We start from the raw sequence: 11,639 nt of genomic DNA, 5'->3' as shown, positions 1-11,639 counted from the left end.
TTTATTTTGTTTCTACATACAATAAAATACTTATTGTTGCTATTTTTATTTTTTTCCAGTTTATTTGTTTTGTTTTCTGCATTAATTATTTTCTTTTGGTTTTTTGCTTTATTTTTTAATTTTTTGAAATTTGTGTGAATAGTTAAATTTGAATTCTTTGAAATTTGTGTGAATTTGAAGTTTGTGATTAACTTTACTAGTGCCATTATTTTTTAAGTTCTACTTAGAACTAAATACTTATAGTTTTTTAGTGATTTCTTTTTTCTTTTAGGTCACAAAAAATAAAAACTTCTCTGTTAGTGAACATAGATGCACTTATAGAGAAAATTAAACATAAATTCATAATCAATTTCTATTTATAAATTTAGGTCCAATTTCCTCTATAGGTGCATCTATTTTCACTTTGAGAGGAGATCAACAACACAGAGAGGGACGGGCTTATAAACAGGTGTGGGCGCCCTTCGGTTGGCGAGGTGGGACTAAAAGCTGGGTGCAACGAGGGCCAACCCTTTAGTCCCGGTTGGTGGCATGAACCGGGAATAAAGGTAACCCTTTGGTCCCGGTTCATGCCACCAACCGGGACCAATAGTGGTGGGCCAGGAGTCAGGACCATTGGTCCCGGTTCGTCCCACCAACCGGGACCAAAAGGTCCGGACGAACCGGGACCAATGGCCCACGTGGCCCGGCCGGCCCCCTAGGCTCACGAACCGGGGCAAATAGCTCCATTGGTCCCGGTTCTGTATTGAACCGGGACTAATGGGCTGAACTGGCCTGGGTCATTGCCCCCTTTTCTACTAGTGTTAGAGGACCAACCAACCAGGTTCAGGTCTTACTCACAGCCTGTAGGTGGGGCGGCAACACATCCACGACACACTAGAATATGGACTTGATTCCTCTTAGAAAAATGAATATGGACTAGAGAAACAAACATCAACACAGGACAACAATTTTAGTTCACAAGATACGAGCCCAAAGTTTCGACGCGAGAATATTCATTTAAGTTTTACACACACACACACCGCCTAGTGCCAGACAACCTTCGAAAAAGCGCCACATCCTCAGAGACACATGGACACCACAACACAAGGATTGCATGGGGCCATGCTCTTCCCCCTTCACTTGCCGCTACTTAGGAGTTAGGACCACATGCCGCAATCTGCTCTTCGAGCTGCATCAAAAGATGAATAATAGGTCAATTATTAAGACAAGTACCTTCCGAAAAAAGATTAAGATAAGTCTATGGGACATAATGGTGCTCAAGTCACATGGTTTCACTAATCAGCCATGCTACAAGTTGGATAGTTTTTTATTTTGGCATTTGGCGAAGCTTAATTGCTGGGAAACAAGAAGTTCTGCCACTTTTTTAGAGCTACCATGTAAATCTACCAAACGTGATGACAAAATTGCAGGATAATCATTCAACGGCAAAATGAGACTTTCCAGTACCTCCAACTAAGTGCTCCAAAACCAAACGTCAAAAGAATAAGATGAACGATTTAAGATTGTTCCCTTTTCTCTATCTTAATATGATAAATCTGTGGGTTATGAAACTAGTGAGAAGTTGGTATCAAATCGAACATTAGGCACATAAGGTGCTACCTCGATCATGACCTCCAACTCATGTCGCACAATAAGGAACTCGTTCTTAACAAGAGCCAAGGACACGAGGCACCTGAAATAATGCAAAAAATACAACACGGTCATATTCGGAAGAGGTTAACAGAAGTGAGATGAAATGCCCTATATTTCAAAAAAGAAAAATCTCTAGCCATATAAGAATTTAGTTGTGCTGTAAACAGAAGTCTAGAGCCAAGAAATTACAAAAGAATCATCAAAGATTAGAATATTCAGATAATGAACCGAGTAATATCAACAATGTGAATGCAGATAAAGCGAAAAAGCAAAGCATGATTACGTCTTAATAATGTTAGATTGGTATGAGCTGTAAATAACGACCTAAAAGACAACATGAGCTGGCAGGTTTAAATAGAGACATTGAAAAATAATGCTGCCAATAATTATTGTGTAACATATGTAATAAGCTATTGAGTTCTGACCCTTCTTTATAATTTATGGCATAGAAATTGCCGAAGTGCATGCAGGCGAGGTTCACTTGCTCTGCACCAACACTGAATCATGCAAAAAAAATGCGGATCAGGAAATTTGGAACTTATTATAAACTGAGACGTCAACTCAATAAAATTCTCATGGAGCCATTTCGTATCAGGACTCTCAACTCAACAAATTATTTGATGAACCAGAAAAATCACCATTGGTGTTAAAATAGCAGATCAGTAGTACCAGAAATATTTACAAAATGACAATGTCCTTCTTGCCGGACCATAACATTGCCATGAATACCGAAAATTCTGCTACAGAAAACACAAATAAATTCACGTCTTCTAATTTTGGCTATACGACAGCCAAATAATGCCCATGACGTACACACCCGCCGTCTGACACATCTGAATAGAAACAACAACATTCAGGTGGAGAAATTGAAAAAATGGCCATTAGCCTTATGTAGAATTGTAGATCATCAATACCAGCCCTACTTTGTTCATTGTCGACCTAGAATAATGACACTACCTAAACAGAAGACTCAATAGTAGAAGAAACATTCGGAAAATGACAGAAGTTTCCCTCACCAAGCTATACTGTTGCCATTGGCAAGAGTACCAACAATTCCATTACATTTGATATAAAACCAAACTCAACTCTTCTATGTATGGCTAATACAATGGCGGCCGCAAACAACACGAACCTTATGTGGTCATGCCCCATGAGGTACACACCCTATTCTGACACACCCGAATAAAAACAGCATCAATGTCGTGGACAAACAAGAAAAACCACCGTGAGTGATACGCATAGCAGGATATCATTGATACCCAAAATGTTCACAAAAATGACAACTTTATACTCATCATGCTGCTGACGTTAACTGGGATATCGGTAACTCGGTTACAGGAAACACGACTAAACTCGACTCTTCTAATTACGCATATGGGACAGCGCAACCGACATATAAGTATCCTTTGCCATGTACAATAAACAAATCTGAATCACACGGCATCGACGCAGCAGGCAAACAAACATAGAGTTAAAAATAAGCGGGTGGAAGACAGAGAAATGGTTTACGATGGTCATCACCTAGAGGTGCACCACATGAGCTGCTGCGTCAGAGCTTCCACCTCGTCAAAGTCCACTTCGGGCTGCTCCCTGCGATTTCCAGAGCAGACAAGTTGACTCAGTACCAGAGACCGAGAGTAGAGGGAGAGATAGAAGGCGGCGGTACGGACATCAGGGTGTCGATGTCGTCGATGATCTCATGGGCGTCATTGATGTAGAGGCGGGAGACCTCGGCGGCGGTGCCCTCCTCCCGTAGCTCCTCGAACGTGTCCTCGTCCACCACACCCTGGATGGATGTCGAACATGCCAAGGCAAAGTAAAATGCCAAGTCAGGCCAAAATCAACGACCACACGACTAGAAGGGAGGGGAAGGGAAGGGCCTCACCTCGGTGTACATGCCGGTGATATGGGCGTTCAGCTGTGCCCTCAGTGCTGCGGCTGCCATGGCAAGACGAGGAGAGGTCTGGCGGTCCGGAGGACTGAGCAGTAGAGATGGGGGAATTCGGCTGCGGAGTGCACGAGGACGGGAGGAGGAGAGGAGGTTGTATAGCTGGGCTCACGAGGGTCTCTCACGTAGGCGTTTGGCAGGGAGTGTTGTACTAGCTGTACTCCGTCGTCGGCCGGGCGCCATTAGTTAGCTTGGAAACGGCTCGCGTGCGTACTGCGTGTGATGCATGCATGCATGGAGCCACCGGTTGTGTGTCCACGTGTTCATGGAAGTAGCGTATGTTCCAACTTTAGTCTCTTTTCCTTCCAAAAGAAAACTTTAGTCTTTTTTTTTATGTTTTTTTAGGCAAACTTCGAAGCTTTTTATTGCACCTTCACATTGTTTATAGGGACGAATAAAAGACCATCCGCACTCCTCTGTCTCACTCAAGTGAATTGCTTTGAATAGCATTGTGCCACTTTTTGGCGACTTGCACTTTCAACTCGATTCACCGCCTACGTACCCTTTACGCCCAGTCATTCCAAAGAATACTCCCCTCACCCCCACCATCATAGCACGGTTGCTGGAACGGAGTTAGCCGGGGCTTCTTCCTCGAGTTCTGTCATGATCGTGCACTTGACTTAAGAGCTTTAGATGCGGCATTGATCTTCTTTACTTATGAGATATTGCTAGATCGGGATTTTGCCCATTGTCCAAGATTCCCCACTCTGCCCCTCATGGGAGTTCAGGCCGTGTCTCAGTCCCAGTGTGGCTAATCATACAAAAAGACTAGCTAAGCACATCATTGGCTTGGCTAGCCTTTATCTGACCAACAAATTAATACTATGCAGGCTCATCAAACAGCGCTTTGAGCTTCTTCAGGATTTGGCCCGAACTATTCGGCAGATTCCCACGTGTTACGCATCCGTTCACCACTTTGTTCTCAACTATTCCAATTTATTCCAGCAAACGAAGACCATTAGGTCAAAACCGTAGCGCACGCCCTGTAGTTTTGAAGCAAGGCGAGACAACTTTTGCTATGGTGTGGAATAACCTTACATGGTGGTCAGCCACTAGGGATAAAGCATGCTTCACGAGTTTATGCGCTTCAACATTCGAGCTCCTCAACTTATGGCTAATGATACAATTAATAAAAATAGCCTTCCGATCTATGATCTCATGTATGATTGCTCTGTAGATAGCTGCGCTCTTCTGATGTATATCTGCAACAACCACCTTGCAATCTTAAGCCACTTGAATCTTTCACTCATAGAGATTATCAGTAAGCGCAAGGGCCACCCTGATTGTTGAAGATTCGAGAGTAGCAAGATCTGATATATGTGGGAACACAATGGCCGATACACCCAGAGAATTACCTGCTCGATCTCTGCATATAGCTCCCATTGCGCCTCGAGTGCCGCCTGGTCAAATCGCCACATCCACATTGACCTTCACCATATCATCCTGAGGAGCGGACATTGAATTGGCCCAATCACAGGTGCCCCAGGAACTGGATTTCGAGTGCTTTGGGTAGCTCTCAGCTCAGTTAAGTAACTCTGCACAAAAGCCTGAAAAGTGAAAGGGCTTTTATATATCTCCTCATGTATACACTAGTAGAAAACGGAGCTTTAAAACCAGTTTGTAAGGGCCTTTAGTGCCGGTTATGGAACCGGCACTAAAGTGTGGGCACTAAAGGCCCCCCCTTTAGTACCGGTTCGGCACGAACCGGCGCTAAAGTGCCACCACGTGGCGTGAACTTGCGCCCTAGTATGGGGGACCTTTAGTACCGGTTGGTGTCACCAACCGGTACTAAAGGTTTTTTTTTGAATTTTTTTTGAAAATTTTGAAAAAAAATTGATTTTTTTTCTATTTTTAATTTTTCTGAATTATTTGATGATTTAGTCTCTAATCACCTCTCTTAACTGCTCAAGTGTGGATCACTCATTCCAAATCATCTAACTTCCCGACCGATCACCCATCCCTCTCACTACTCCAGCCCGAGCACGCTTAACTTTCGGGTTCTATTCTCGTTCGTTTCCAAGTCTGCACTTGTTGTTTTCCTGACAATAGTAAGATGTCAATCCTATTAACCTCAGGAGTTTAGCTTGAGCATGAAGTCACACATTTCACCGTTTGAGTTTGAAACTATTATTCTAAAAAAACAGTAATTATTTAGTAACGCTAATATTTCTTGAATAAGTTTGACCATAGTTTGACCATAGTTTGACCAAAATTCAAAATTTTGAAATAATTGTTTAGTAACACTAATATTCTTGAATAATTATGTAGTAACATTAATACTTCTTGAATAAGTAGTTTGACCAAATTTAACCATTTTTTTTAAAAAAAACTGAAATTTGACCATATCTTTTTTTCCTTTTCGAATTTGAGGATTCTAAAAAATTCCAAACAGGCCGTAGATCACGAGGAAATTGATTAGACTACTGGAGAAGCAACACCAGCTTGCAGCCGAAAGCCCTACTTCTCCGATGAGGCCCAAGTGGGACACCCCTCTCAACCGGGCCTTGAACGAACTTAAGGGACTCCCTTTGGATCAGCGGCCGCAATATGATCGTGTGCACGGGGCTGGAGACGGCGCCACGTGGAAGGTGTTTTACAACGAGGGCCCGGAGGCCAAGAAGCTGAAAACGAAGTTTAGTCAGGCGGACATCGACGCGAAGGTGAAGCTTGCGGTCGAGAAAAAAGCAGCTGAGGACGCGAAAAAAGCAGCCGAGGACAAATATGAGTTGCTACAGCAGGCAGTCAATGCAGCTGTAACTGCCTGCAGAAATGATTTCGCTACTAACTTGGTTCCAGTTATCATCAACTGGGCGAAGGAAAATCCAGACAAGACGATACATGATTTCCCGATGCCCAGTTTCATCGGGAGCAACTCCATGAACAACAACACCATCGCACCATCACTTGCTCACGCAACCGGGCCTCCTCTCGCAGCCGCTCCCACTCATAGCAGCCCGTCCTCAGTCTCATGCGCGCTAGGTGGGCCTTCGTCTTTGGCTGAGCTCGACGCCGTCACGGTAATTACATGTCGCACCAACATATATATATATATGTATATATATATATAAATTCCATTTTTGTTGCCTTTCGGTTGTTTTACGCCACAGACATATGTGTTTGCAGGCGAAAGAAACCCCGTGCACCATACTCTACTTGATCAAAGGCCAGAAGGTGGACGTGGGACAGGGGATGATAATGGACCCCTCTCAACGCATGTTCCACAACCAGCCGATCCCAGTAGCGAGCTTCCGCAAACAGCGCTGCTGCTACACCTGTGTAGCAGTAGCGCCGGTGAGCACGCGCTACTGCTATATGTTAGCTGTAGCGCCTTATTAGTAGCGCCTGTCCCCGTGCTACTGATACATCTAAAAGCCGCGCGCTGCTAGCCTTTTCCCTAGTAGTGCACCATTGAACCTTTTTATTATTCATCATGTACCCATATACTTGCCTTATACCCGTAAGTCCATTTTTAGAAAATGTTGTTCCGTATCCGTATCCCCTTACCATGAAACATAGATACCCATGACAAACACATGTGAATGTCGACATTGATGCAGTGGAGAAACAAACTGGAGTTAAAAAAGGGCGGGAACAAAAGGGAAAGGGGGCTTGTCATCATCATCACCTGCTGCTGCTGCACCCCTCGAGCTGATCCACGATCCCCTCTACCTTGTCATAGTCCAGTTGGGGCTGGTTCCTGCAAACATGAGAGCAGAGAAACTAACAAGATCAGTTTGCACCCGAGACGAGAATGACAAAGACCAGATCAGGGAGAGGGGTGCGGACAGCAAGACGGCGATTTCTGTGAGGATCTTGTCAGCGTCGTGGAGGAAGCGTTCCATGACCTCAACGACCATGCCCTTGCGTATGTTCTTGTACTTCCACGTCACCTGCAGCTGCAAGTATTACTGATCCACCTTACCCTAGACCCACCACGGCAGAGCAAAGGTCAGTTAGCCAGCCAGCCAAAACCGATCGAAAACAGTGATGCTCAGCGATTCCAGCCCACAACCACACGGCCGGGGTGTAGATTAGACGTTGATGGGAGGGGAAGGGGCTCACCTCGGCGAACTTGGAGGCGATAAGGGCGTTGATCTCGGCCCTGATCTCGGCGGCAGACATGGATAGGAGGTCCGGGAGGAGGCAGGCGGGCCGGGGTCGGAAGGCACGGCGCGCTGGGTAATTCGCTGCTGTGGTGGCGGTGGCGGAATGGACGAGGAGTGGAGGGGGTGATCAATGGAGCCCCTTGTGTTGCTCAGGGTCTTGCGGAGGCATTTTCCATTGATGAGCTTGGAAATGGGAAACTCCGTTGGATAGCGATGGCGTCGGGTGAAAGCCTTGACAGCTCGTCCGGGTTCTCAGCCTGTGTGGTCCCACCTCCCAACGTGTGTGCACGGAAGGGAGCCTCCTCTATCCCGACGATGGTCTGTCTATGGGCCGAGCTCTCAATTCTACGACGAAAAAATATGTTCGGATTCAGCCCATGCGCCTTGCCAAATATACGGCTAGCCAAAATTATAGTCATCAGACCGACGGATCAGGACCTAAACTTTGTCAAATGCACGCTGCAGGCGTTTGGAGAGGAGTCTGGCCGGGCTTAGGTAAATTATACAGGAAGTCTTCGGCCATCTTAATCCGTGGTATAGACTGTTGGAACTAACCTCCCTCCCTCTCGCTCGCTCGGTCACGGACAGAGGTAGACGACGGAGAGGAGGACAACCAATTTTTTTCAGGCGACGAACGACATGATTCATGCCCTGTAGTTTTGAAGCAAGGCGAGACAACTTTTGCTATGGTGTGGCCTAACCATACATGGTGGTCAGCCACTAGGGATAAAGCATGCTTCACGAGTTTATGCGCTTCAACATTCGAGCTCCTCAACTTATGGCTAATGATACAATTAATAAAAATAGCCTTCCGATCTATGATCTCATGTATGATTGCTCTGTAGATAGCTGCGCTCTTCTGATGTATATCTGCAACAACCACCTTGCAATCTTAAGCCACTTGAATCTTTCACTCATACAGATTATCAGTAAGCGCAAGGGCCACCCTGATTGTTGAAGATTCGAGAGTAGCAAGATCTGATATATATGGGAACACAATGGTCGATACACCCAGAGAATTACCTGCTCGATCTCTGCATATAGCTCCCATTGCGCCTCGAGTGCTGCCTGGTCAAATCGCCACATCCACATTGACCTTCACCATATCATCCCGAGGTGTGAACATTGAATTGGCCCAACCACAGGTGCCCCAGGAACTGGATTTCGAGTTCTTTGGGTAGCTCTCAGCTCAGTTAAGTAACTCTGCACAAAAGCCTGAAAAGTGAAAGGGCTTTTATATATCTCCTCATGTATACACTAGTAGAAACGGAGCTTTAAAACCGGTTTGTAAGGGCCTTTAGTGCCGGTTATGAAACCGGCACTAAAGTTTGGGCACTAAAGCCCCCCCCCCCCCTTAGTACCGGTTCGGCACGAACCGGCGCTAAAGTGCCACCACGTGGCGTGAGCTCGCGCCCTAGTATGGGGGACCTTTAGTACCGGTTGGTGTTACCAACCGGTACTAAATGTTTTTTTTAATTTTTTTCTTGAAAATTTTGAAAAAAAATTGATTTTTTTTCTATTTTTAATTTTTCTGAATTATTTGATGATTTAGTCTCTAATCACCTCTCTTAACTGCTCAAGTGTGGATCACTCATTCCAAATCATCTATCTTCCAGAGTCTGCACGCTTAACTTTTGGGTTCTATTCTCCTTCGTTTCCGAGTCTGCACTTGTTGTTTTCCTGACAATAGTAAGATGTCAATCCTATTAACCCTCAGGAGTTTAGCTTGAGCATGAAGTCACACATTTCACCGTTTGAGTTTGAAACTATTATTTTAAAAAAATAGTAATTATTTAGTAACACTAATATTTCTTGAATAAGTTTGACCATAGTTTGACCATAGTTTGACCATAGTTTGACCAAAATTCAAAAAATTGAAATAATTATTTAGTAACACTAATATTCTTGAATAATTATGTAGTAACATTAATACTTCTTGAATAAGTAGTTTGACCAAATTTAACCAATTTTTTTTAAAAAAACTGAAATTTGACCATATCTTTTTTTCCTTTTCGAATTTGAGGATTCTAAAAAATTCCAAACAGGCCGTAGATCACGAGGAAATTGATTAGACTACTGGAGAAGCAACACCAGCTTGCAGCCGAAAGCCCTACTTCTCCGGTGAGGCCCATGTGGGACACCCCTCTCAACCGGGCCTTGAACGAACTTATGGGACTTCCTTTGGATCAGCGGCCGCAATATGGTCGTGTGCACGGCGCTGGAGACGGCGCCACGTGGAAGGTGTTTTACAACGAGGGCCCGGAGGCCAAGAAGCTGAAAACGAAGTTTAGTCAGGCGGACATCGACGCGAAGGTGAAGCTTGCGGTCGAGAAAAAAACAGCTGAGGACGCGGAAAAAGCAGCCGAGGACAAATATGAGTTGCTACAGCAGGCAGTCAATGCAGCTATAACTGCCTGCAAAAATGATTTCGCTACTAACTTGGTTCCAGTTATCATCAACTGGGCGAAGGAAAATCCAGACAAGACGGTACATGATTTCCCGATGCCCAGTTTCGTCGGGAGCAACTCCATGAACAACAACACCATCATACCATCACTTGCTCACGCAACCGGGCCTCCTCTCGCAGCCGCTCCCACTCATAGCAGCCCGTCCTCAGTCTCAGGCGCGCTAGGTGGGCCTTCGTCTTTGGCTGAGCTCGACGCCGTCACAGTAATTACATGTCGCACCAACATATATATATATATATATATATAATATTCCATTTTTGTTGCCTTTCGGTTGTTTTATGCCATAGACATATGTGTTTGCAGGCGAAAGAAACCCCATGCACCATACTCTACTTGATCAAAGGCCAGAAGGTGGACGTGGGATAGGGGATGATAATGGACCCCTCTCAACGCACGTTCCACAACCAGCCGATCCCCGCTGGGCACTTCAGGGTTAGCTTGACTAGTGTGAAATCGGGGCACGAGGATTTGCCTCCTCCAGTACAGCATGTGGGAGCGGACGACGAGACCCCGCCGCGGATTGGAAGCTGCAAGAATTGGGTGCTGCAATGGCTGAAGAATCTTATTCGTTTGAAACTATTATTCTAAAAAAACAATAATTATTTAGTAACGCTAATATTTCTTGAATAAGTTTGACCATAGTTTGACCATAGTTTGACCAAAATTCAAAAAATTGAAATAATTATTTAGTAACACTAATATTCTTGAATAATTATGTAGTAACATTAATACTTCTTGAATAAGTAGTTTGACCAAATTTAACCAAATATTTTTAAAAAAACTGAAATTTGACCATATCTTTTTTTCCTTTTCGAATTTGAGGATTCTAAAAAATTCCAAACAGGCCGTAGATCACAAGGAAATTGAATAGACTACTGGAGAAGCAACACCAGCTTGCAGCCGAAAGCCCTACTTCTTCGATGAGGCCCAAGTGGGACACCCCTCTCAACCGGGCCTTGAACGAACTTAAGGGACTCCCTTTGGATCAGCGGCCGCAATATGGTCGTGTGCACGGCGCTGGAGACGGCGCCACGTGGAAGGTGTTTTGCAACGAGGGCCCGGAGGCCAAGAAGCTGAAAACGAAGTTTAGTCAGGCGGACATCGACGCGAAGGTGAAGCTTGCGGTCGAGAAAAAAGCAGCTGAGGACGCGAAAAAAGAAGCCGAGGACAAATATGAGTTGCTACAGCAGGCAGTCAATGCAGCTCGAACTGCCTGCAACAATGATTTCTCTACTAACTTGGTTCCAGTTATCATCAACTGGGTGAAGGAAAATCCAGACAAGACGGTACATGATTTCCCGATGCCCAGTTTTGTCGGGAGCAACTCCATGAACAACAACACCATCGCACCATCACTTGCTCACGCAACCGGGCCTCCTCTCGCAGCCGCTCCCACTCATAGCAGCCCGTCCTTAGTCTCAGGCGCACTAGGTGGGCCTTCGTCTTTGGCTGAGCTCGACGCCGTCACGGTAATTACATGTCACA

At 45.0% G+C, this 11,639-nt stretch overlaps 1 protein-coding gene across 2 annotated transcripts; it reads right to left on the bottom strand.

Moving 5' to 3' along the window:
* Positions 1 to 874: 874 nt before the first annotated feature.
* LOC119301201 (histidine-containing phosphotransfer protein 2-like) lies at positions 875 to 3,697 on the bottom strand. Of its 2 annotated transcripts, XM_037578129.1 has the most exons (6): positions 3,518 to 3,697; positions 3,303 to 3,418; positions 3,154 to 3,222; positions 2,058 to 2,129; positions 1,600 to 1,672; positions 897 to 1,168 (listed from the first exon to the last, which is right to left on the bottom strand). In XM_037578129.1, the coding sequence occupies exons 1-6, from the start codon at positions 3,575 to 3,577 to the stop codon at positions 1,130 to 1,132; spliced, it is 429 nt and encodes a 142-aa protein (XP_037434026.1). In that variant the 5' UTR covers positions 3,578 to 3,697; the 3' UTR covers positions 897 to 1,129. The 2 variants fall into 2 exon arrangements, with proteins under 2 accessions (XP_037434033.1, XP_037434026.1); XM_037578136.1 differs by lacking the exon at positions 2,058 to 2,129 and having other exon boundaries at positions 875 to 1,168.
* Positions 3,698 to 11,639: the final 7,942 nt, after the last annotated feature.

This window comes from Triticum dicoccoides, chromosome 1B (assembly GCF_002162155.2).
Source record: "Triticum dicoccoides isolate Atlit2015 ecotype Zavitan chromosome 1B, WEW_v2.0, whole genome shotgun sequence".
Classification (NCBI taxonomy): Eukaryota; Viridiplantae; Streptophyta; class Magnoliopsida; order Poales; family Poaceae; genus Triticum; species Triticum dicoccoides.
Note: the sequence above shows the minus strand (reverse complement) of the source record. Positions and strands in the feature narration are given on the sequence as shown.